Source organism: Sapajus apella, unplaced genomic scaffold, assembly GCF_009761245.1.
Source record: "Sapajus apella isolate SASKATOON/1434 unplaced genomic scaffold, GSC_monkey_1.0 scaffold51, whole genome shotgun sequence".
NCBI lineage: Eukaryota > Metazoa > Chordata > Mammalia > Primates > Cebidae > Sapajus > Sapajus apella.
Window position 1 is genome coordinate 5976604 of NW_022436991.1, and position 27308 is coordinate 6003911.

The window sequence follows — 27308 nt, forward strand, 5'->3', positions numbered from 1 at the left end:
GCCACAGTGCCCAACCAGTTCAACTCCTTTTTTATAGGAACTTTGTTTCCACCATCAAATAAAAATTCAAAGTAAATTCTAAAATTAAATTATTTACTGCTTGTAATGATGAAGTAATAGCCTTTTCTGGAGGCTTAGTTTTCTTACTAACTAGACTGTGTTCAACACTGAAGGAAAGAGACATTTCATTCATTTTGGAGGCAAACTGTATGGTCTGCTAATACAGCTAAGAAGGAGAAAGGCCGGATATCTGAATGCTCACACTAGGTTCATATCTTGGTTTTGTTGTAAGTTATATCACAATAAAGGAATCTATTTAAGCCTCAGTTTTTCTGTGTATGAAATTCAAACTACTACTACTGGCTTTAAAAAATAGTTTATGAAAACACAAGTTAACTCAGTTACAAACAAATTGAAAGATGTGATGAGATAAATTGTTATTTACAAAATGTCACTCTTTTTCTTATAAATAAAACTGCTTGTAAATTTTATAACAGAGAGTGAATGTGTGTTCACGGCATTAGTCTTACCTTAGCCATAGCCTTCAAGAGATGTTTGACATCTCCAAGCTGTCGGTTATGACCAGTGAGCACAATCTTTATATTATCAACCAGATTCTGAATTGTTTCACAGACCGTTTCTATCTGCTGCTCTTTCTCTGTCTGAATTGCCCTCTGAGTAGACATATCCTGGGTCAATTGCTTGTGTGCTGACAAAAGCCATTCAGAGCTGCCAATAGGATGTTCAAGACCAGTGTCCTAAATAGAACGAACATTTGTTTAACTTCAAGTATCAGCTGAAATAATGAGTCCTTTCTTCATAATCATCATCAAAAGATATTAGTAACTCAAGCTGACAAAAAGAGAACCCTCCGTTGCTAAGTCATGAATTAATTACCTACAAGTTACTTAACAGTAATCTCAATAATCTATGAAAAACAGATGAAGATTTTTACTTTTCTGCATAATCATTCAGGGTATAAATGCTTAAAAGTTTAAGACCTGAGAAACACATTCGGAATCACAAACATGACTGGCAATCCAGGTCCCTAAATTCTAAGTAAATCTTAGAGAAGAAATGTGAACTTTCTAACATGCAGCTTTAAGCTTTCTAACAAAATATAAACCTCAAATTAACCAGCTTGCTATTTTAGGCCATCACTAACCTTTCCAATATTCATCTTCCATAAGCCCTCCATCTCCTACTCTATTTTCGATGTATTTGAATCATTTGCTATAAATCATCTTTCTCCTCCCTTTTAAATTTTTGTGATATTCTGGTTGTAGCTCTGAGGATCCTTTACACGTTCTCATTTTTTATATTTTTAAACATATAATAGGTTCTGGGGGCAGGGGGCTAAGAGGACAATTTAATCATCACTGTTCCCGCCCCCCCCGCCTCCATAATATACATTATATGAGCATAGATTATATGCTCAATAAATGTAAACGAAATGAATATATTAAATTGGTTTTGATAGTATCACATTAGCTTTAATCAAGTTTACATCCACCAAGACTCACCACTCTCTGTAATAAACGAAGCTCTAACTCAGACACTGAACTGTTAAACTGTGACGCAAATGAACACATCTGCTGACATCTCTTGATTAGTTCAAATAATGCCGCATCCAGGTTTAAGGCTTCTGCAGTTCTTGTTCGTAAACTTTCAAAATGAATGATATTGCTGCAGAGAAAAGTGACCTGTGAAGACAGAAATGGAACCACAAGGGGAGATGGGGGGAAGATGGGGAAGGGAGGTGGCAATTAATAACAGGAAAATATACTACACTTCCTCATTTTGAGAATTCAGGATCAGAACTGGTCCTGAAAATGTATGACTCTTTTGGGAAACAGACCAAAACCTTATACAGACTACAAATAAATGTACATTTGTATTGATGCCATTAGGTCTGAGATGGCCAAAAGCACTAAAGAACAATTAGGTCAATGTATCTTTTTATTTTTTTATTTTTTTGAGACAGAGTCTCACTCTGTCTCCCAGGCTACAGTGCAGCGGCATTATCTCGGCTCACTGCAATCCCCGTCTCCCAGGTTCAAGCAATTATCTGCCTCAGTTTCCCAAGTAGCTGGGATTACAGGCACCCACCACCACACCTGGCTAATTTTTCTATTTTTAGTAGAGACGGAGTTTCATCATGTTGGCCAGGATGGTCTTGAACTCCTGACCTCATGATCCACCCCACTCGGCCTCCCAAAGTACTGGGATTACTGGCATGAGCCACCACCCCCGACCTCAGGTAAACATTATCTTCTACATGATTGTTTTTACATAGAAAATTTACTCCACAACAAAGCTGTTAACATATTCAGCTACAATTTGTTACATCCAAAATTCAGAAGACAATTCTGTCAGAATGTTCCCCTTCTGCTTTTATTCTTGCCTAACTTATCTGGCAATATTAAGGTCATTTTAAAGGTATGATTAATTATTGTGGTGGTTAGTTTGGTTTTCTTTTCCTTTGAGACAGGGTCTCTCTATTGCCCAGGCTGGAGTTCAATGGCTTAATTATGGCTCACTATACCCTTAAACTCCTGGGCTCAAGCAATCCTCTCGCCTTAGTCTCCCAGGTAGCTGGGACTAGAGGTACGTGCTGCCATGCCTAGCTAAAAAATAAAACATTTTTTTGGCCAGGCGCAGTGGCTCATGCCTATAATCTCAGCAATTTGGGAGGTTGAGGTGGGTGGATCATCTGAGGTCAGGAGTTCAATACCAACCTGGCCAACATGGTGAAACCCCATTTCTACTAAATATACAAAAAATATTAGCTGGCTGTGGTGGCGGGCACATGTAATCCCAGCTACTTAGGAGGCTGAGGCAAGAGACTCACTTGAACTCAGGAGGTGGAAGTTTCAGTGAGTCAAGATCACGCCATTGCACTCCAGCCTGGGAAACAGGAGCGAAACTCTGTCTCAAAAAAAAAACAAAATTGGTCGAGATAGGGTCCTGCTATGTTGCCCAGACTAATCTCAAACTTCTAGCTTCAAGCCATTCTCCTGCTTCAGCCTTCTGAGTAGCTAGAGCTAAAGGGACATATCACCATGTCCAGCTATGATACATTTTTAAATAGTTCTTAATAGGTATATGCTGAAATATTTATAGATAAAATTATGTACTATTTGGGATTTCTATTAAATGTGCACAGAAAGGAGGATTAGGGAGTATGGGTGAAATAAGACAGACTTAAGTTGATCATTATTAACTTAATAATGTATGATGTATGGGTGGGTATAATGTATTAGTACAATTTTGTACTTAGTTGAAAATGTCCATAATTTTTTTGGTTCTCCTCCCACTGCCCAGTCCACAGCCTCTTGACAGAGTACAAGGTCTTAAGACGTTTTATTGTCATGCAGAAAAAATAATATTCAAAGTACCTTTCCAAATGTTTGGATCACTTTACTTGCATAAAAGAAAACCTGAGAATCTTAAACAAATATGAATATAAATCCTGTTTATTTTTCCACAGAAGCTGAATTCACTTAATTAATTTTTAAATGGGAGGCGGTGAAGCCCCAGGAAAATAAGGAGCTGTGGGTTCAACTTAAAGCATGCCCTGAAAGGCCCATCAGTCCCTCCTCTCAGTGCTGTGAACCAGAACATGGGCTCTCAAGCTCCCCTGATTGCCCCACATATATAACTTTCAGCTACTCATCTATCCTATAAGTGAATACAAAGATGGTACATGTGAGTCACAATACCTGACTTGCTCTTTGGCTCTCTTTAAGGACAAGATTTCTTCTTTCAGCTATTGTTGCTTCAAAATCTTGTAGCACAGGGGCCAGTGCAGGGTTGGCACCACCTGCCCACTTGAGTCGCTGTTCAATACTTGCTTCAAGTGCTGCGAGCTTCTCCTATAAAAAGTCAGCAGAACCTTAATGTATACGATATTCTCTACTTCCTATCTGTGCAATATTTTATATAACACAATAAAGATTCAAAAGAACCAGGGCAGACATATGTAATTCAGAAAACAAAAGCTTTTAACAATCACCTTTTCGAATTAACCTTGATTTCACTTCGAACATTTAAGGCCAAACATATCTGGAGAGGTAAGAACTAGCTTTCAGATTATTATCTTAAAATGTAAAGAAGGAAGTTTCGCTTTCATTTTAAAATAAAATGATCTTTAAAAAACAAAAACTTTGCTATGCCAAATTCTTACTGAGCTCTACATGCTATCTGTAAGAAAATCCATTTATACATTTTTTCTTTCGAGATGGAGTCTTGCTCTGTCATGCTGTAGTGCAGTGGCACGATTCTGGCTCCCTACAACCTCCACCTCCCAAGTTCAAGTGATTCTCCTGCATCAGCTTCCTCAGTAGTTGAATTACAGGCACCGGCCACCACGCTTGGCTAATTTTTGTATTTTTAGTAGAGACCATGTTTCACCATGTTGGCCAGGCTGGTCTTGAACACCTGACCTCAGGTGATCTGCCCACTTCAGCCTCCCAAAGTGCTGGAATTATAGCCACCACAAGCACCCCTCCATTTATCGTTTAGCTTGAGACAGATAAAAATTAGATTTCTACCAATTCGTAAGTTTGTTTACTAACTTGTTGAAACAAACAAAAAAAAATTATTGAGGCAAGGTCTGGCTCTATTGCCAGGCTGGTGTGCAGTGGCATGATCTTGGCTCACTGCAACCACCACCTCCTGGGCTCAAGCTATCCTCCCACTTCAGCCCCGAGCAGCTGGGACGAGAGGTGCACGCCACCTCTAATTTTTTGTATTTTTTCTGGAGACAAGGTTTTACTAAGTTGCCCAGGCTGGCCTGAAGCGATCCACCAGCCTCGGCCTCCCGAAGTGCTGGGATTACAGGTGTGAACCACACCATGCCTGGCCAAGTTTATGAATAATGGTAAAAATCCATCCAGATTATCATGACAAGGAAAGTTTCATGTAACAAAGTTATCTGATTATTTATTCAACATTTCAGGTGGAGGCATTTACATTTTGTTTCCCCAATGCCCTCTACTTTCCTTCATGGCCATGTCTCTCAAATCATACATAAAGAGGAAGAGTCCATTCTTTTAAGTTGAAAACATATCTATTCTCTGACCAATACACTGTAGAGAAAGCTTATTTTAATCTTCAAAGAACAGAGCTCCAAAAAACCTTCATTGCAAAACTTTAAAATATCACAGAAGTGATGAGACTTAATTTTAAACAGCTATTAACTTACAAAAAGAGAAAAATGTCAGTTACTACTGAGTACATGAAGTATAAAGGACAGGCAATATAAAGATATATATAACCTTCATCAAGGCCAGTTTCTCTTATATATAAAAAGAAGTAGAAGCATTATATATTTAGCTTTCGATGTCTAGTCAAAAATAATAGTTCAGAAAAATATTCTGCTGCCTTAGGCATCAAAACGTTCCATTATCTGTACAACATAAGAAATGCCCATGCTTCTTAGGTACAATAATAAACAAAATAGAACTACTTCTATGCATTTCACAAAACAAATTAAGTATTCAAAAGTTTTTCTAATCACCAAGGTTTCCTTAACGTATTAAGGCACAGTAATTATCAAATTTATTAAAAACCTGAGATATTTAGTATGTTTCTACTCCTGGTTCAAAATATACCTGCTACAAGATTCAGTTACCTTGGAGGGTGAGAAATAAAAAAGAGGCCAGGCATGGTGGCTCATGCCTGTAATCCCAACACTTTGGGAGGCCAAGGTAGGTGGATCATTTGAGGTCAGGTGTTCCAGATCAGCCTGGCCAACATGGTAAAACCTTGTCTCTACTAAAAATGCAAAACTTAGCTGGGCATGGTGGTGTATGCCAGGAGTTTCAGCAACTGGAGAGGCTGAGGCAGGAGAATAGCTTGAACCCAGGAGATGGAGGTTACAGTGAAGCAAGACACTGCCACTGCACTCCAGCCTGGGCAACAAAGCGAGACTCTGTCTCAAAAAAGAAGATATGTATATACACATTAATACACATTAAGAAACACACACACACACACACACACACAAATTAAAACTCAAAGTCAAAAGGAGTATGCTCTTCTGGCTCAGAAGCCAAGGACACACACATAGACACACTGAACAAGAGAACACTAATAATCATAGTGTTGGTTATTTTTAAAAGAAAGATGCCCCAGAAGGAAGATCTAACAAAACACACCTGAACTGTTGCAATAGAAGTTTCAATTTGGCTCAGGGTATGCAGTTTCTTTTTCATGCTGGTTAGGATAGCAGACCGTGGAGGAGGTGTGACTGACATGGCTTGTGGTCTATTGATAAGTAGATCTTCATGTTGCCACTGTTCAAAGAAAAAGAAATGTAATAAAATCAGCAGGAAAAAGCCTTTAGATAAATAAGGGAAGGGAGGTACAACCTAGATTGTGGGGAAGAGAAAAAATCCCAGCTGCAGGCAATGGGAGGTGACCAGAGGAAAGTAACAGAAAGACACATTCTGAAAAAAATCACATCCAGGTGAAAAGTCTTCTTGAGGTGGAGCATAGTTGATAAATTCCTTGGACCACTAACATGCAACATTTAAATAGGAATTCTGAAGACATTCAGTAGAGAATCTAAAAGTCTAATACACAATCTCCTATAAAGACAATCTTTAGTTAAGAATACAGAGCAGGCCTAATTTGATAGCTCACACCTGTAATCCCAGCACTTTGAAAGAGGCCAAGGTGGGTGGATTGCTTGAGTCCAGGAGTTCAAGACCAGCCTGGGCAACATGGTAAAACCTCATCTCTACAAAAAATACAAAAATTAGCCAGGCATAGTGGCTACACACATTTATTCCAAGCTACTTGGGAGGCTGAGGTGGGAGGAATGGTCAAGGTAGCAGTGAGACATGATCATGCCACTACACTCCAGTCTAAGTGACAGAGTGAGACCCTGTTTAGGTGGAGTGGGGATGTTGTCCAGCACAAAGTCTGAGCAGGAGAGTGGGGAAAAAAAAAAAAAAAAAAAAAAGATGGCAGCAGTTAACAGAAAAAAGGACTGTTTCAACACAGAACCTAAAAGTGACAGAAAGTAGCAGGCAACTAGCAAGAGGCTCAAGTCATCTATTACGTTGCAATGGTGACCCCAGAAGTCCCAAGGGACATTTGGGCTACAATTTAAAAACTATAAATTGTGATTTGAATTTAAAATGTGTTCAGATTTTTAAAAATTCAAAGGAATTTTACTGTTTTCCATAAGGCTGTCTTTTTTTTTATATTTTTTTTTTTTTGAGATGGAGTCTCGCTCGCTCTGTTGCCAGGCTGGAATACAGTGATGCGATCTCAGCTCACTGAAACCTCCGCTTCCCAGGTTCAAGTGATTCTCCTGCCTCAGCCTCCTGGGTAGCTGGGACTACAGGCACTGGCCACCAAGCCTGGCTAATTTTTTGTATTTTTAGTACAGCCAGGTTTCCACCATGTTGGCCAGGACGGTCTCAAACTCCTGACCTCATGATCCACCCACCTCAGCCTCCCAAAGTACTGGGATTACAGGCATGAGCCACCATGCCTGGCCAAAAAAACCGTATTTATGAGCAATATTTAATAATACAGACCATGCTTATTATACAACCCTGATGGAAATAAATTCTAAGAACACAAACCATAAAGGCTAAATGATCTCAACTATAGAGAAGAGAAGTGAAGTATCATTGGAAAGAAAGCGCCAAAATGCTATGCTGCATTTGCATTGGGACGGCATCAGTTCAGGAAGTTAAAAAAAAATTCTTTGTATTATTTTATATTAATTTTCCCAGTTTTTCAAGTTTCCTACCTTGAGGAAAAACACATTATAAAGAAAAACAGTTGGCCAGGCGCGGTGGCTCACGCCTGTAATCCCAGCACTTTGGGGAGACCTAGGCAGGCAGATCACAAGGTCAGGAGTTCGAGACCAACCTGACCAACATCGCGAAACTCCGTATCTACTAAAATACAAAAACCGTCTGGGCATTGTGGTGCTTGCCTGTAATCCCAGCTACTCAGGAGGCTGTGGCAGAATCGCTTGAACCTGGGATGCAAAGGTTACAGTGAGCTGAGATCGCACCTCTGCACTCCAGACTGGGTGACAGAGTGAGACTCTGTCTTAAAAACGAAAAAAGAAAAATACTTACCTGAAACATGGCAATATGCAGCTGAACCCGCTGCAGGCTTGTCTTACAAGAAGAAATACTGGTTTCCAGCCTTCGCACCAAGTCATGCTTCTTCCAGGCAGTGTCGTAAGAACTTGCTAACACAGTCGCCCTATTCATAACCAACTGAGAGAACTTTCCAACCTGGATGTTATGTTCCACCGCTTTCTTACAAAGATCATCGACAGAAACTTTGCTTTCGGCACCAAAGTCCTTTGCCTCTACTTGAGCAATGATGTCTACACCCAGAGCACTGATAAAACTGCACAGTGTAAGTCCGAGGGCTTGGTTGGGTAGTCCTATCAAGAGCTGCCTCACAAAGTCAGCTGTGAATGCCTTGATAGGTTTGGCCATTTGGTCTTCACTGAAACAAGAGTTTCTAAAAAGGGTTTTCACATTGACAATCTGTACAGGCCCATTCACAGTATTCTGATCTTCAAGTGAACTTGATCCTACAAAAAGCAAAATTTTCTTATAAAGAATTTCATGAAAAAATAAGGTAATAATGCTGCTAATTTATAGTATTTAAGATGTCATGAATGTATAATTAAATTAAGCCTGCTCTACCCTGCCACCTTCCATAGTGCCTCATAACTATAGCTAGCATGTTTAAAGGTATTATATTACCTGACAATGTTTTAGAAAAGGTACCACAGAGCCTGAAGAACTCCTTAATCGTCTGTAGTCTTTTTAGAAAGAAAATCTCTTCTAGCACCTGCCGGTGATTATCATCATCAAAAAAATTAACTTGAGTACTCCTGGCTTCCCTTATGATGTCAATCTTTCGCCAAGCTATAGGAATCTCCATCTTGTTCAACTACGTAAATGAAAGAAAACAAAGTTAATTTCTCCACCCTTCACATATGGAACCACTATTTTATAGCACTTGCATTATTTTTAAGTCCACATTTACCTTTTCAACTAATAAGCCGAAAGCAGTTTCAACTTGAGCAAACATGCCATCAAATGCTACCAAAAGCATCTGGCCGGCTGACATTTTGGGTGTTTCATCAACTGAACCATTTCTTGGTTGAATTAATTCACCATACTGAGCATGTAGTAGTCTACAGGAAAACAAAGGGAGTTAAAAACCTTTGCTAAAAAGTAAAGCCTTTGGTGGGAACATAAAAATTCAGTACATCTCATAGCTACATGGGAAGTCTAGAAAGCTTTCTGGCATTAAGAAGGAGTTATGGTATTTCACGTCCACCACAACAGGGTTTCAATGATTCCAATTCATTATTAACAATGGTTATGCCGGGCGCGGTGGCTCACGCCTGTAATCCCAGCACTTTGGGAGGCCGAGGCGGGTGGATCACGAGGTCAAGAGATCGAGACCATCCTGGTCAACATGGTGAAACCCCGTCTCTACTAAAAATACAAAAAATTAGCTGGGCATGGTAGCGCGTGCCTGTAATCCCAGCTACTCAGGAGGCTGAGGCAGGAGAATTGCCTGAACCTAGGAGGCGGAGGTTGCGGTGAGCCGAGATCGCGCCATTGCACTCCAGCCTGGGTAACAAGAGTGAAACTCCGTCTCAAAAAAAAAAAAAAACAATGGTTATATGATTAAATTTTATGCAAAGTTGAATGATTAGTCTCACTTTACACATAAAATGTGAAATAATTTAAAATCCCATATTGAAAAATGTCATAAATCACACAATTCTAAAGCTGGGGAACCTAGTAAATTGTCAGGTATGTTTGCACTATTACCACAAGATATGATACAACCAACTATACTTGGGGTTTGTTTGGTTTTTATTTATGCACATTTTGAATGTAAGGTCTTCAGAAATTCACCCCTGACATTATCATTAAGACTTACATAGCACTCATGTATCAGGCACTACTTCTTATCTGACATACATAGGGAAATTATTCCAAATGGCTGGAACTATTAAGAATTTTTAAGAGAATTAAAACTGTTAAGCTATCAGATAAATTTCTAATGGAAAAGAGCTGTAAGATAGTATGAGATTTTACTGAAAAAAAGCTTCTCTGAAACAAGGCACAAATAGGCTGCCATAGATCCAGGCACAAAGCTTGTTTCCCAAAGCACACATTTAGGTGAACATTCTTCTGCATGAGGATAAGGGGAACCCAGATAGGATATTAAGAGAGACAAAATGAAGTCTAAAATTCAGGGCCAAAGAAAGACGTATAAATCTAGCATTTAACTTCTTAAATACTGCTAAAAATTAAATGACAAAGCTGTTCTAGAAATAATCTAAATCACTACTTAGCTGATATGTGTATATGCTATTAATAATTATACTTTTTCTAGCTGGGTTTTGCGGCGCACGCCCACAGTCCCAGCTACTCGGGAGGCTGAGGAAGCAGAATCGCTTGAACCTGGGAGGCAGAGGTTGCAGTGAGCCGAGATCATGTCACTGTACTCCAGCCTGAGCAACAGAGCCAGATTATGTCTCAAAAAAAAAAAAAAAAAAAAAAAAAGCAAGCCAGGCGCAGTGGCTCACACCTGTAATCCCAGCTACTCAGGAGGCTGAGGCAGGAAAATGGCTTGAACCTGGGAGGTGGAGGTTGCAGTGAGCTGAGATGGCACCACTGCACTCTAGCCTGGGAAAAAGAGTGAGACTCTGTTTAAAAGAAAAAAAAATTACATACTTTCTCTTATTCTATGAATATAGCAACTCCAAAGAAACATGAGAAATAGGAAATTTCTGAATGCAGGATAATTCACATTAAGAAATTATTGCTACTTTTTTCATGAAATAATGGCACCACATTCAAGAAAAATAAATTTGTATTTTATATATCTACTTCCTGCATTATTAATATTTAAGAATGAAAAAACATTTACTTCAAAATAACTAGGGTAGTAAATTTAAACCAGACTGACCCAGGGCTGATAATTACCAAAGGTGGTGGCATGGGTTCATGAGACTATTTTCTCTACTTTCTTATATCTTTGAAATTTCCCATGGGAGGAAACGGTGCTACAATTCATTTCTACTCTCTCAATTATACTTTCTTCTGTGAATTAGACAACATAATGCCAAAGAAAAGAGGCCCTGAGTCACTAGGGACAAAGGAGCTTAGGGCTTAGCTCTGAGTACAATCCATGTTTGGAGGAACTGCCCAAACTCTACAGATCAAAAGTCAGATTGCTTTTCTGGACTAAAGAGACAAAAAATACAATATTCAATCTAAAACAAACTTATAATATTTAAACTAATTTAAAAGTATTCACCTGAAGTGAGGTGCATACTCTGTTAGCTAAATACACTGTTTCCAGTGCCTCCACAGGGTTCTAGAAGATGGCTTTAAAAACATCATGTTCAACAGTGTGTATATGTACATGTACATAATCACAGCACTAAAAGGATATTACGTATATGACAGAACTATACACTTGCACACACACACACACAAGTGCATGTATAACTAGTGAAATCTGAGTAAGCTATATGGACTGCTGGTTTCACAATGTTGCTACTGTACTATGGGTATGCAAGATACTAACATTGAAGGAGGGATGAAGGGTGCACAATACCTGCCTGCACTTTCTTTTTAAACAACTTCTTGTGATATGTAAATATTTCAAAATAAAAAAATTTTTAGGCTGGGCGTGGTGGATCATGTCTATAATCCCAGCACTTTGGCAGGCAGAGGCAGGAGGATCACAAGGTCAGGAATTTGAGACCAGCCTGACCAACAAGGTGAAACCCCGTCTCTATTAAAAATACACAAAAAAAATTAGATGGGTGTGGTGCATATGCCTATAATCCCAGCTACTCAGGAAGCTGAGGCAGGAGAATTGCTTGAACCTGGGAGGCCGAGGTTGCAGTAAGCTGAGGACGTGCCACCACACTCTAGCCTGGGTGATAGAGTGAAACTGTCTCAAAAAGGAAAAAAAAAATTAAAAGATACATATATGAGCATTTATATGTAATCATCCTGCTCTAAAAACTAAAAGTAAACTTACGGTAAAGTAAGAGCTCAGAATCCCTTTCTCTCGCTGTCCCATCTCTTTTACGAGGAAATGGTACAGCCAGCATTCACTTGCCTGGCAACATCGATGTAATGAGCATGTGTTTCTTCTTCCAGTCCCATAGCTGCATTTCTTAAGTAGGCCTGAAGAGATTCCACTAGAGTCTGCAGGGGAACGCCATCAGTGGTCTGCTCGATAAGACCATCCAGTTCATGCAGCATACTTTCTAATGTGTATTCCCCTTTCATTAAACATCGAAGTGCTTCTGGAAATATGATTTGCCGGAAATTTGAGTTTAATTCCTATAAATATGAGAAAAAAATTTTTAATGTTTTTTTGAGTTTAGCTAAGTTACACATTTGGAGACTTAAGAGCAAACTTATGTAATTATGCCATCAACTCATTCATGTCAGTACATCATTTTTTTTAGAAAAAATAAAGATGGGGTTTCACCATGATGGCCAGGCTGGTCTTGAACTCCTGACCTCAGGTGATCCACCCACCTCGGCCTCCCAAAGTGCTAGGATTACAGGCGTGAGCACAGCGCCCGGCCAAGTACATCATTTTTTAACTTTTTATTTCTACTTTTAAAAATTTTCTTTTTAGGCCGGGCGCGGTGGCTCATGCCTGTAATCCCAGCACTTTGGGAGGCCGAGGCGGGTGAATCACGAGGTCAAGAGATCGAGACCATCCTGGTCAACATAGTGAAACCCCGTCTCTACTAAAAATACAAAAAATCAGCTGGGCATGGTGGCGTGTGCCTGTAATCCCAGAGACTCAGGAGGCTGAGGCAGGAGAACTGCCTGAACCCAGTAGGCGGAGGTTGCGGTGAGCCGAGATCGCACCATTGCACTCCAGCCTGGGCAACAAGAGCGAAACTCCGTCTCAAAAAATATATATATTTTTTCTTTTTAAATTCTGTTTTATAGTCATGTGAAAATTTTCAGGAGGAACTATCTCAAATGACTTTAAAAAGTTGTCATATAATTAAACATTCCTAGAATGACATACCTTAAGAATAAAAGGAACTGCCCAAAAGTACATTATATAATATTACTAATTTTTAGAAATCATATTTTTGATAGTGACATTAGTATTATTATTCTCTTTTTGGTGTGGTTATAAGTGGCTTCTATTTAAAAAAAAAAAAAAAAAAAAGCTCTATCAAGGTATAATTTGCACATAATAAACTGCATTTTTAAAACGTATTTGGCATTCTTTGGTAATTGCAGCATGATCTTGAAACTCAGCAAAATCAAGAAAGTCAGCATGTCCATTACCCTACAAATTTCTTCCTGATTCTTTTTACTGTCTTTTACTGATGCTTCTCCATACCACCTCCCTCATCTCCAAGTAAACACTTAATCTGCTTTTTCTCACATTATACATTCTCCATTTACAAGGGTAGGGATGTTTAGCTTTCTTTGCTCAGCATAATTATTGTGAGAGTCATACATGTGGCTGTATGTTTCAAGGGGTCATTCACTTTTATTGCTGAGTATTCCATTATGTGGATGTACCATATTTTATTTGTCCATTCACTTGATAACAAACATTTGACTTGACTGCCACTTTTTACTATTACAAATGAAGCTGCTACAGAAATTCAAAAAAACGAACTGCAACTGTAACCAAATTATGGCTATAAACCTCACAATGATATTTCTTTTAAATGACTGCTTCCACAACATTCAAAGGGGGAAGTCAAATTGCTTCCCTGGATTAAAGAGATGAGAAAGACAATATTCAATATATAAAACAAACTTATAATATTAAGATAAATTATAAGTGTTCACCTGAAGTGAGGTGTACACTCCATTGGCTAAGTGAACTGTCTCAGACGCTTCCATGGGGTTTGGGATGTCTAAGTCCTGTGGCACCAGGTGGCACTGTTTCAGTAACTGAACCAAGCAGGTGACGTTTCCACTCATACTGCAGAGTTCCTCCAAGAACCAGGCTCCATCCCGAGAAGTCAGATCAACCAGCTGTTCTCCAGCACTTGACGCTGCACCTTCCATCATTAGGTTACGCCTAAAAGAGATAAATATCTGTATGGTGAGCTTAGTTAAATGTATACACGAAACAAGATAACTGACCCATTCGAGGGCTCATGCCTATAATCCCAGCACTTTGGGAGGCCAAGGCGAGTGGATGACTTCAGGCCAGGAGTTCGAGACCAGCCTGGCCAACATGGCAAAACCCCATCTCTACCAAAAAATACAAAAAATTAGCCAGGCGTGGTGGCACACACCTGTAGTCCCAGCTACTAGGGAGGCTGAAGATGCAATGGGCTGAGATCGTGCCACTGTACTCCAGCCTGGATGACAGAGTGAGACCCTGTCTCAATAAATAAAAAATAAAGCCCAAAGACAATTAAAATTTGAAAGAAAGCAAGCAGCTGTAACACTGAGCAAGACAAAGGAAAGTAAAAAATGTTTTACGTTTGGGATTTTAAGGCACAGGAAATGGTCCAATATGAAGTTGCTAACTCACCTTGTAAGGGTACAAAGGGCAGAAATAATGACACTTGCTAGACTCAAAGATCCTTCTTCTCCATTCTCATGAAGGAAAACTTTAATGCAACGTTCAATTTCTTTCAACTGGTCTTCACAAACTGGAACAGTGACGGCTTCTTGTTTCAGGCGTTCCACTTGTCTAATAAGCCTGCTGTTGATGTCTGCTGCATACCGCTGCAGGGTCATTTCAGTGGCAGTGATGAACTGACACACTGTTGGGGGTGGCTGGGGAGCATACTGCATTTCATATCTATAAAAATAAAAAAGAGGTGCGTGTTTATGACACAACCACCCCCAACATACACAAGAAACTGCATTTAATCCTCATACACACCTTGAAGAGTAGTAATCATCATTTGCATTTTATAGATAAAAATGTCTCAAGAGCTTAAGCAATTTCCTAAGAAGACTTGTTGGTGAGTGTGACAGAGTCAACATTTGAGGCCAAGCACTGTGGTTCATACTTGAAATCCTAGTACTTTGGGAGGCCAAGGCAGAGGATCACTTGAGCTCAGGAGTTCGAGACCAGCCTGGGCAACATGGTAAAACGCCATCTCTACAAAAATATAAAACTTGTTGGGGCGCGGTGGTCCCAGGTACTTGGGAAGCTGAAGTGGGAGGATCGCCTGAGCACAGGGAGGCTGAGGCTACAGAATACAACTTTGCTTTCACTCCCTATAAGAAATAAAGAAAATTAAGCACGATCAACGTACTTCCTATAGAGTTCTTGACAACGCTCTACTGTGGTGTTACATATGAGCTCTTCCATCCAGGTTTTCCACTGTTCAATTCGATGTTTCTGAAATATGGCCTTTGGATACTGCAGAGCCACGGTTGCATAGTGATGCAGTTGTTCCAGACAGCCACGGAGCACTGACCGCCTCTGCTGCAGGAGAGCACCAACCTCCCCCTCCAGTTGCTCGCACTGGCTAATCAAGTGGGCCTGGCCAGCATTCTGCAGAAAGGCTGTTGCTGGCACATAACTTGGAGGACCTTTTGGTAAAAGACAATATTAATCACAGTAAAACAGTGTTAAGTCAGCTATTATTGAAAGCCAGCACAAACCAGAACCCTACACAGAAACACAAGACTATAGAATTCACAGTTTCACATGTGAACCTAAAATAAGTCAACCCATACCAAGGTCCATTTGTGTGCTTATCTCTTGAAGCAAGCTTGCAAGCTGTGTTGCTTCTAAATTATTGAATGCAGCCTGATAATGTGTTATCCATTGTTCAAATTCATTCAGCTTCACCTGGATTGCTTCCTGAACAGCTCTTTGCTGAGTCTGCAGCTGGGTGTGTTCAGAATACCTAATCAAGGGGACACAAACAAAACCAAAAGATTACTTGCTGTTTTTCTTAGACATACTCTCCTAACCTCAACTGTGCTCACACAGGCTGTCTGGTAAGCTCCTTTCCATGTTGAGGGCTCTGCTCAAATGGCCCTTACTTCTCTGTTTTTTTCCTGACCCTGTGAGTCCCTCAACTATGCTCACATTATTTTAATTAGAACTACCAAGTTTTGGGATCCTTGAAGGTTAGAGACTGATGCTTGACAGATCTTTGTAATCTGAAAGCCTCATGCAATGCTTGACACTTTCATATTCAACTACCCTTTACTGAGAACCTGCTGTGTATAAGGTTCTTTCAGTTCATCATCCTATTTGATACTTAACTCAGTGAGGTAGATGAAGTAGCTGCCATTGTACAAACGAATAAGGACTCAGATACAGTAACTGTAATGAGAAAACCCAGATTTTCTGACCCCAAGTTTTGAGTTCTAACCACAACACCCACCTGTCTCCCATAATTAGTCATCCAAACATTTAAGTTAAAGATAATAAAAGCAGAACATTTCAGTGAATTTTTGTTTACTAACTTTGAAGTTGTAGTCACTAAGACATCTTTTATCATTTATGTGAGTTGTTACAATTCTAATCCATATTGATTTTGACACAAATATCAAAATTCTGCTTACTGGCACGTATTTCAAAGTAAGAATTCAACACTATTTTAAACCTGTGTTGCAGAGTATGAGAAGGATGATCCACCCCTTCAGCTCCTTCTAGAAACTCTATTTCCTCCAGTAGTTTGCCCTGCAGTTTTTCCACATCTGTCAGTTGCTCTTGCAAGCTTAAATATTCATCTAAGCTACTGTCCAGCTTGGGAAGCACAACCAGCATCTCATCTCTATTCTTAAACCAGTTCACCTGTAAAAAGATACTACGATTAGAAAGCCTCTTACAGGGCCAATTGTGAGACAAGACAGTGTCAGAAAAACATTTCGCGCATCCTACTTAGATCTCTACAAAACCCCAAAGGGGTGATGCATCACCTCCACTGTACAAAGAAAATTAATACGTTCAAGTTTACATAGGCAGAAACTGATAGGCTCAATCCTGTAATACCATGTATTAATTTAATAGTTGCCAACGTCACCCAGAACAAGATTGGCATCCCTGGCTACCAGATGGGGAAACAAAGCTATCCGATTAAAGAACACTTACAGTCATGACTGCTAAACACATGTCAATAATTAAGAAATATATTTTTCCAAATCATGAACACTCCTAGGAGTGTGGAATGTAACTGTGTGTGTGTTCCGGTGGGAGAACTGCCTAATAAAAAGATGACATCAAATTTCCATATTTAACTGCCATTTCAATATTATACATTAGTCTTGCCCAGAAAAATTAGAGAAACAATTTGACTCAACATTTTGAGAGCATGTTTACTCTATTAACAAGAAGAAGACAATGACTTATTCCATCCCTGACTTCACCTTAATCTCAGCTACTCTAGAAGAAAACAGGCTTCGGGTGATCTCTCGCTCCATCTCTCTCTTGCTCTGCTTGCTCTCGGCCTGCTGGCCACCTCCACCATAAACGGCACCAGCAAACCCAGCCTCGCCTCCTGCAGTCCAGTCCACCAGGGGGTCGTACACAAAGGCCTCTAGCAGTGTCAGCAGGGTCTCTCTGCCACGCCGCATAATGTGTAAAACCTGTTTTCAGGAGAGTTTTAAAAGTAAGGTCTGCCATAAATTTCATCACTGAAGTGTTTTTCACTCCACAAGTTTTGTTCATTTAACAAGTACACTAAAAGGTAGAAGAGAAAACAGCATACCTGCTCACATGAAAGCCTAAATACACCTTCTACTCCAGTTACACCCAGTGCTGTTTCAATGTTTTGTGTCATTCGAAAAGGTACTTTCTCAGGAACTCTAAGGCTTTTACCTTGAAAAGACAAATCATTGTATTTTTGCCCTTTCACCAAAAAACATTTGACCCTCACAAATGTAAAGTACACTTTTATTTTACCTTTTTCAAAGCAAACATTGTAATCTATGTGAACAACTTCTCCGGTTGTCATGTCTATGAGAACGTTATCCAGATGTCTATCTCCAAGGCCAATTATGTATCCAACCATAGACATGACTGCAGTAGATCTTGCATAAGACTACAGGGAAGGAAATGGGGACAGTAAGTGAAACACCATTAGGAAATTCCCCTCGAACATAGACGAACATAAAATTTACAAAGCACCAAAAACCTACTCCCTTATTTTAAAATAAATCAATAAATAAAAAGCATTCCTCAAGGTTGCTCCATGTAGTCATGCAGTAATACAACACCATACACCTGACTGGTCCCAGTTAATTCGTTATCAGGATGATGGATTTAAAAAAAAAAAAAAAAAAAGAGGGAGACTTTTCTTCATCCTTCCTGTTTGCCACTTTCTTAATTTTTTATTCTCCTTTTCTTTTTGAGATGGAGTTTTGCTCGTCACCCAGGCTGCAGTGCAATGATGTGATCTCAGCTCACTGCAACCTCCGCCTTCCAGATTTAAGCGATTCTCCTGCCTCAGCCTCCCGAGCAGCTGGGATGACAGCGGCCTGCCACCACGCCTGGTTAATTTTTTTTTTTTTTTCCCCAGTAGAGACAGGGTTTCACCATGTTGGGCAGGCTGGCCTCGAACTCCTGAACCTCAGGTGATCCACCCACCTTGGCCTCCCAAAGTGCTGGGATTACAGGCACAAGCCAGCACACTTCGTCTCCTTCTTTTTTAAAATTTAAATATTGATTTTATTTAAAAATATTTTTTCCCTTCCAACTTTTAGGCTTAGAGGGACATGTGTATGTCACTGGGGTTTGATGCACACATTATTCTGTCACCCAGGCAGTGAACAGGTATTTTTTCCATCCTCTCCCTCCTCCTGCCCTCCAGCCTCAAATAGGCCTCAGTGTCTGTTGTTCCCTTCTTTGGGTCCATGTGTGCTCAATGTTTAGCTTCCACTTATAAGTGAGGACATGCAGTATTGTTTTCTGCTCCTGTGTTAATTTGCTTAGGATCTCCTTTTCTTTTTTTCCTTTTTTTTTTTTTGAGACAGAGTTTCACTCGTTACCCAGGCTGAAGTGCAATGGCGCCATCTCGGCTCACCGCAACCTCCACCTCCTGGGTTCAAGCAATTCTCCTGCCTCAGCCTCCCGAGTAGCTGGGACTACAGGCTCACGGCACCATGCCCAGCTAATTATTGTATTTTTAGTAGAGACGGGGTTTCACCATGTTGACCAAGATGGTCTCGATCTCTTGACCTCGTGATCCACCCGCCTCGGTCCTCCAAAGTGCTGGGATTACAGGCGTGAGCCACCGCGCCCGGCAGGATCTCCTTTTCATCTCATTCAAAACTCTTTCTCCATCCTGCCCTCAGATACAGTCATGTTCATGCCTTTATAACTGTAATATTAGCCTCAAATATAGGTCTCAAACTACCAAGTCTGGAGGGACAGAGGAAGGAATGGAAAGACGACAAACTAGACAGATAAGAAGGGTAGCAGGCCAAATGAATACTACTACTGAGTATAATCTAAAACAAAGCACATACCTGCGTAACTCTCCACCACTCATCGGGTGTTGTGCAAGATGACCAGAGCTCTTTGGCAAGGAGATTTGGGGGTGTGGCCTCCATTAACTCTTCTAATACTGCCTTCGTTACATGAAGAGGCCAATCCCGACGGGACACATCCAGGCTAAGCCCAACTGTTTTCAAAGCAGGGCCAATTTTACTATAATAAAGTTCACTGGGACGGGGTACAATTCCAGGATTCTGGGGAGTCTGGTAGGAATCTTGGGCCTTAAGAAAAAAAATTTTGTTTTAGAGAAAATATCAATTTTATATAAGGAAAAAGAGTACCTTTTTTATGTAAAGTAGAATTTTTAAAAATGATTTTTCAGTAGCATTCACTGGTTACCCAGCTAAATATCACATATTAATACAAAATAGCTAATTCTTCCAGTCTATGGTTCTTATAATGTATAACTTTCTTTTAATTAGGCCCATTCACTTTATTGAAAAACTGGTCTACTGTTCAATTTTCTTGAAGTTTAATTCAAAACTAAACACTCAAGTTGCTTTCTTCTTTATAATACAGAATTCAGTTTTAAAATTATAGTTCATAATTTATGCACATACTTCACTCTTCACACATGACTTAATCATTAATATAAAATTAACAGAAATTCAAAAACACATTACATGAGAATTTAGATAGCCCTTCTCTAATTACTATTTTGAAATTATCCTTCAATAACAGTTCCGTAGTCTCCTGGGCCTAGGTTTAAAACTTGACTCCTTTCAAACTCTTACTTTTTCCCCCTACTTACCCTAATCAGAAGCATTTTCTTTAGCTAAATGTGAGATCCTAAAGCTAAGACTGTATAAAATTTATCTTAATATCCTAAGAGCTTAGTGCTGTTCCTGGCATATATTAAGCACTCAGACACATGGCTAAACATATCCTAAATTAAACTCTTAGTCTAAATAAAAGCATAAAATTCACAGGTACAAAATAGGATGCCATGGTGATGAACTCCAAATTTAAAGTTGCTTCTTATTTACATATATAAAAGAATGTGGGTTTTAAAGCTATTATTTACAAATTTAATTTAAAAGAATGGTAAACCCAATAAAAACATTAAGATGTAAAGTACCAGGAGTTACTCAGTGATGAACAACCACACATTGCCCCTTTCCAATTTGTCTTGATAAACCCAATGCCATCATTTTTGCCTCTTAAAACTATTTTTGGCTGGGCGTGTTGGCTCATGCCCCTAATCCCAGCACTTTAGGAGGCTGAGGTAGGACGAATGCTTGAGCACAGGAGTTCAAGGCTGCAACAAGCTATGATGCATTCTAGCCTGGACAACAGAGCAAGACCCTCTCCCTTTAAAAAAACCAAAAAAAGCAAAAAACTTTATTTTTATAAAAGGTATCCTAAAGGCCAGGTCCGGTAGCTCATGCCTGTAATCCCAGCATTCTGGGAGGCCAAGAAGAGTGGATCACTTAAGGCCAGGAGTTCAAAACCAACCTGGGCAATGTAGCAAAATCCCATCTCTACCAAAAATACAAATATTAGCCAGGTGTGGTTGTCCACCCCGCCGGGTCCCAGTTACTCAGGAGGCTGTGGCAGGAGAATCGCTTAAACCTGGGAAGCAGAGTTTGCAGTGACCCAAGATCACACCACTGCACTCCAGCTAGGGCAAAAGAGCAAGACTGGGTCTCCCAAAAAAAAAAAAAAAAAGTACCGAAAAAACACTGCTCTAAGGACCTCAAGTCTTTTCCTTCTTTAATGCTTATAAACATGCAAAAATGGTCTAGTAAGCTTAGAAGTATTTCACATAGTAACAAGAGTATAGACTAATATACTGTGTTGATAATTTAATCAACCTTTTGTGCTTGTAAAGCAGCTTCCCGTTGTTGCCATCGTTTGTAAAGACCAAATAAGGGTGTGGCTCCATCCACCCACTGGATTAGTCCTGATCTTGTTCCTAACGGTGTTACAGAATAATGTCGAGCATGGAACCGGGGTGTTTCTTGGCGATTAATTGTAGCAAACATGGTATTCACAATAGATAGGAACTGCATTATTCTCTCATCCAGATGTAAATCCTCCAGTCCTATGAAAAACAAAATTAAAATAGCTAAGGTAGGTGATTAAATGAGATTGGGAGAATACCACTCCTCTGTGGTACTGCAACTAGCAACAAGAGTCAAAAACTGACAGTCCGTGAGGCACGCTGAGAGCATTAAAGAATTCTATTCTGTGACAAGATATTGGCAGTCTATATTAGCATTATTAGCTGTACCTCACTTGTCCTGCTTGTACGAGTTTATACACAAAGTGGGGGCTGAAAATCTTTCTGCACAGCATCCAACCACTGCCCTTCAAAAGCACGTAAGATACAGGGCACTGCAGGCTAATAATGACATACAGAAATTCACCTGAAATAATCTCCTACCATATACACCCACACTCACACAAAGCATTACTAAGACTAACACTCTTCTGAAAAATGGAGGAAGTCTTAAATCCTACCTTTGAAAAGATAAGGATAGCTCTTCCCATCTGATCCAAGAAAGAGAAGTTTCTTTGGCTTGGTTTTAGTCGGTAAGATTGTGATGGTTCCACCCACACTATGGATTGTGACAGTATCTCTGGCTGAGACTTCCCCAGGAAGAGCAATTTCAGTGTTAGTCATGGCAGCCAACCACGGACTGATTTCTTCAAGACGCAAGATGTAACTTGCACGTTTCTGTGCTCTCTGTTGCAAACTTAGCATTATCTGTATACATAAGATGGGAGAAACAAATCTACATCATAATTAGAACACTTATTTTCTTCCACATTCAATCTGGCATAAACGTAAATTGTAGGTCAGGGGCGGCAGCTCACGCCTGTAATCTCAGAACTTTGGGAGGCCAGAGCAGGCAGATCACCTGAGTTCAGGAGTCTGAGACGAGCCTGGGCAACACGGCAAAACTCCACCTCTACAAAGAATACAAAATTAGCCGGGCGCGGTGGCTCACGCCTGTAATCCCAGCACTTTGGGAGGCCGAGGTGGGTGGATCACGAGGTCAGGAGATCAAGACCATCCTGGTCAACATGGTGAAACCCCGTCTCTACTAAGAATACAAAAAATTTGCTGGGCATGGTGGCGCGTGCCTGTAGTCCCGGCTACTCAGGAGGCTGAGGCAGGAGAATTGCCTGAACCCAGGAGGCGGAGGTTGCGGTGAGCCGAGATTGCGCCATTGCACTCCAGCCTGGGCAACAAGAGCGAAACTCCGTCTCAAAAAAAAAAAAAAAGAATACAAAATTAGTCAGCAAAGTGGCTGGTGCCTGTAGTCCCAGCTACTTGGGAAGCTGGGGCAGGACAGGAGGATCACATGAGCCCGGGAGGCAGAGGTTGCGGTAAGCCAAGGTTACGCCACTGCACTCCAACCTGTGTGACAGAGGGAGACCCCTGTCTCAAAAACAACAAGAAAAGTAAATTTTAAAATCCATACAACTATCTGTTGTTCTTATTTTTAAATTTAACTCAGTACTGAGATCTGGGCCATCCTGGATGGGTAACACTGGTGGCTGATGTACACTACAGGATTCCCACTTTGTTAAGACTCTTTCTTCTCCTCTGTCCAAACAAGCAATGAAATTACAAGAGATATAAGGAAAACACTGCTATGATCACCCAATTTGGGGCTTTTAGCAAGTATTAATAATTCCCCAATATTGAGCTATGTATGAACAATGCCAAAACAAATGGATCCATTCTTTGCAATAGGTACAGCTAGCAGTTGGCTGGCTGTCAGGTAGACAAACCCTTAAAAAGCCACCTACGAAGTTATTAACATTAAATTATAAGAAAAATGAGGCTCTGTATACTCTTCTCAAACTGGAGGAGAGTTAATTTGGTGGATTTCTAAGACACTTAACAAAACTGAAGAAAAGACAAAGACAAATAAGAACTTTTTTTTTTCCTGGAGATGGAGTCTTGCTCTGTCACCCAGGCTGGAGTGCAGTGGCACAATCTCGGCTCACTGCAACCTCTGCCTCCTGGGTTCAAGTGATTCTCCTGCCTTAGCCTCCCGAGCAGCTGGGACTACTGGTGCGTGCCACCACGCCCAGCTAATTTTTTGCATTTTTAGTAGAGATGAGGTTTCACCATATCGGCCAGGCTCTTCTCGAACTCCTGACCTCGTGGTCCACCCAACTTGGCCTCCCTTAAGTGCTGGGATTACAGGCATGAGCCACTGCGCCCAGCCATAAGAATATTTTTAACAAAGAAGTAACCATTTAGAGGTCTGACCATTTGAGGTATGCAGAAAAGCCCCATAATACTTTCTAATAATCACAGGAAAGTCCGTATGTACAGTTGTGTTGTTATATGCACCAAAGTCAATAATAATACACCCAAGGCCGGGCGCGGTGGCTCATGCCTGTAATCCCAGCACTTTGGGAGGCCAAGGCGGGTGGATCGCAAGGTCAAGAGATCGAGACCATCCTGGTCAACATGGTGAAACCCCGTCTCTACTAAAACTACAAAAAATTAGCTGGGCATGGTGGCACGTGCCTGTAATCCCAGCTACTCAGGAGGCTGAGGCAGGAGAATTGCCTGAACCCAGGAGGCGGAGGTTGCGGTGAGCCGAGATCGCGCCATTGCACTCCAGCCTGGGTAACAAGAGCGAAACTCCGTCTCAAAAAAAAAAAATAAATAATAAAAAATTTAAAAAAAATGTGGAATGTATAAAATAAATTTTATAAAAAATAATAATAATAATACACCCAAATTAACAAATTCTGGACTCCGCTTTCATGTGAAACAATGTAATGCAATCTTTAGCAAGCTTTGTTCATAAAAAGAAAAAAACGAATTGGAAACACCCCAAGTGCCCAATGACAAAAGAATAAATAAACTGTGGTATTTTCACATAACAGACTATTGTTCAGCTACACACACACACACACACACACACACACACACACACACACACACACACGGTTCACAAAGTATTCATTCCTCCTATATCCTCTTTTCTAACTCATTTACTGAAAGGGAAATAAAGAAACAAGAAACCGCTCTTAGAACACAAGGAAACTCAGGCCAGGTGTGGTGGCTCAAGCCACTTTGGGAGTGATCCCAGCACTTTGGGAGGCGGAGGTGGGCAGATCACTTGAGGGCAAGAGTTGGAGACTAGACTGGCCAACATGGTGAAGCCCTACCTCTACTAAAAATACAAAAATTAGCCAGGCGTGGTGGCGCATGCCTGCAATCTCAGCTACACGGGAGGCTGAGGCAGAAGAATCCCTTGAGCCTGCGAGGCAGAGGTTGCATAAAGCCAAGATCCTGCTACTGCACTCCTGCTTAGGTGATAGAGCAAGATTCAGTCTGAAATGCCAGATACAGATGATGGGGAGGAAGGCAGCACATCACACTGCCATGTGCATACCTAAGCAACAATCTTGCATGTTCTTCACATGTACCCCAAAACCTAAAATGCAACTAAAACAAAACAAAACAAACCCTTCCTCCCCTCCCATACACACACACACACACACACACACACACACACACACACACACACACATAATGAAACTCAAATTTTGGCAAGACCACGTAATAAACTTCATCCTTCATGTTAGTTTTCTTTCTTGTACTTCTAGCTATTTGCTCTGAATTTAGCACTCTGCATTTACTAAAGTTGGCTGCACTTTTTGTTTCTACATGTATCTTTTCATAGCTTTCTCATTGCTCAAGTTCAGTGAGAAATCAGCTAGGATAAAGGTAAGAGACAGAGAAAGGAGGGAGGGAGAAGGAAAGCTGGAGCTACAAAGTGAAAAGCTAGAGCTACAAAGTAATAAGTTCCCCCAACTAATGGTGTTATTTGCTAGAAAAGATAAAGACCAAAGAAGAAAAAACAAAATATAAAAGGTAAGACTTCTCAAATATGTGAATACACTAATCATCCCGCACAGCATACGCGGAATTGATTCCAGAACGACTACTTGTAAAAATTTATGTTGTTACAGGTGATATTTTATCTGTTAGAAATGTTGAATGCTCTCCTCGTGAAAAACTACATAGGCACAAGATTAAACTTCCTATCTTTTATGAGGTGAATAAAGCAGGCAACCAATATTTAGCTCAGGGTCCCAGCCCCTTCCCTTGGCTAATTTCTTCATGTGTTGTTCACCAGTGTGAACCTTCCATACATGAAAGATTAGGCACCTTTGTCCACTGATTTGCAAATTCTTAAACAAAACCACTTTTTTCTAAGTTCCTTATAAGCAACTGGCCACAGGCTGCCTTCTACGGGTTTATAAAATCTCTTACGGTCCAAGTAAGGAGTCCGCTTATTTAAATTTCGTTATCTCATGGGAACTGTGCTGTTTCAGTAGTACACATGGGATTATTCTGTACCTCTTTAAATGGAATCCAGCTGCTCCCAGGCTTTGCAGGGTTGGATGGGGTCTTCAATTTTTCCAGGGCATTTTCAATGGCATCACCATAGTTATCCTGAAACCATTTTTCATGAGGTGTTTCTGCAGTAGCCACTGTGATACTCCTTACGTGCTCCAAAGCAAATACAATGGGCTTCATCAAAGCTGTGTGCTTCTCCCGCATGATTGCAATTTTCTCTTCTCTGACCAAGAAGAAATTTTTATTCAAAAACTTACTGTATGTTAAAGTTTTACACAAACATGGAACAATTTAAATATATCAATTCTTAAACAGCACCAAGAAATAAGTCTAAATAAAGCAATAACATGTTCACAAAGTAAATTACTAACAAAGAATTTTTTTTTTTTTTTTTGAGACAGAGTCTTGGTCAGTTGCCAGACTGGAGTGCAGTGGTGTGATTTCGGCTCACTACAACCTCCGCCTCCCGGGTTCAGACAATTCCCCTGCCTCAGCCTCCTGAGTAGCTGGGACTACAGGCGCATACCACCAGGCCCGGCTAATTTTTTGTATTTTAGTAGAGATGGGGTTTCACTATGTTGGCCAGCATGGTCTTGATCTCCTGACTTTGTGATCCACCTGCCTCGGCCTCTGAAAGTGCTGGAATTACAGGCATGAGCCAGCAAGCCCAACCAAAAATTGTTTAAAAAAAAAAAAAATGCAGCTCATAAAAGAGGCAGCTCCTCTATTCAATGAATTAAATGACACAGGGAAAACAGGATATCCACATAATGAAGCAATAGCTCAAAATGGATCAAAGACCTAAACTTAAAAGTTAAAACTACAAAACACTTAAAAGAAAACATAAGGGGGCCGGGCGCGGTGGCTCAAGCCTGTAATCCCAGCACTTTGGGAGGCAGAGGCGGGTGGATCACGAGGTCAAGAGATCGAGACCATCCTGGTCAACATGGTGAAACCCTGTCTCTACTAAAAATACAAAAAATTAGCTGGGCATGGTGGCGTGTGCCTGTAATCCCAGCTACTCAGGAGGCTGAGGCAGGAGAATTGCCTGAACCCAGGAGGCGGAGGTCGCGGTGAGCCTAGATCGCGCCATTGCACTCCAGCCTGGGTAACAAGAGCGAAACTTCATCTCAAAAAAAAAAAAAAAAAAAAAAACCTAGAAGAAAACATAAGGGAAAGGTTTCATGATACCAGATTTGGCAATGATTCCTTGGATATGGCACCAAAAGCACAGAGAAAATTGAGCTACATCAAAATCAAAACTTTTATAAATCAAAAAATACTACATACTATGAAGAGAATGAAAAGACAACGCACAAAATGGTAGCAAATATTTGCAAATCATGTATCTGATAAGGGTTAGTATCCAGAACACATAGAGAACTTCTACAATTCAACAATTTAAAAAAAAAAACAAAAACCACAATTAAAAAATGGGCAAAGGATTTGGTAATGACAT

General features: G+C 40.4%; 1 protein-coding gene across 6 annotated transcripts in view; it reads right to left on the reverse strand.

Annotated features, from left to right (window-relative positions):
* The window catches only part of SMG1 (SMG1 nonsense mediated mRNA decay associated PI3K related kinase), a 116163-nt gene that overhangs the window by 6503 nt on the left and 82352 nt on the right, over positions 1-27308 (reverse strand). For 5 of the 6 annotated variants that reach the window (XM_032242806.1, XM_032242805.1, XM_032242807.1 and 2 more), the window contains 19 exons: positions 25850-26072; positions 21970-22216; positions 21321-21550; positions 19479-19727; positions 17720-18052; positions 17379-17597; positions 16616-16806; positions 15735-15907; positions 15308-15587; positions 14572-14844; positions 13875-14109; positions 12154-12380; positions 9040-9190; positions 8754-8943; positions 8109-8578; positions 6162-6299; positions 3723-3875; positions 1524-1703; positions 531-758 (listed from right to left, as the gene is read on the reverse strand). In XM_032242806.1, the coding sequence (XP_032098697.1) occupies positions 531-758; positions 1524-1703; positions 3723-3875; positions 6162-6299; positions 8109-8578; positions 8754-8943; positions 9040-9190; positions 12154-12380; positions 13875-14109; positions 14572-14844; positions 15308-15587; positions 15735-15907; positions 16616-16806; positions 17379-17597; positions 17720-18052; positions 19479-19727; positions 21321-21550; positions 21970-22216; positions 25850-26072 (4390 nt within the window). The remainder of the gene's footprint in view (positions 1-530; positions 759-1523; positions 1704-3722; positions 3876-6161; positions 6300-8108; positions 8579-8753; positions 8944-9039; positions 9191-12153; positions 12381-13874; positions 14110-14571; positions 14845-15307; positions 15588-15734; positions 15908-16615; positions 16807-17378; positions 17598-17719; positions 18053-19478; positions 19728-21320; positions 21551-21969; positions 22217-25849; positions 26073-27308) is intronic. The other variant, XM_032242809.1, reaches the window with a different exon arrangement.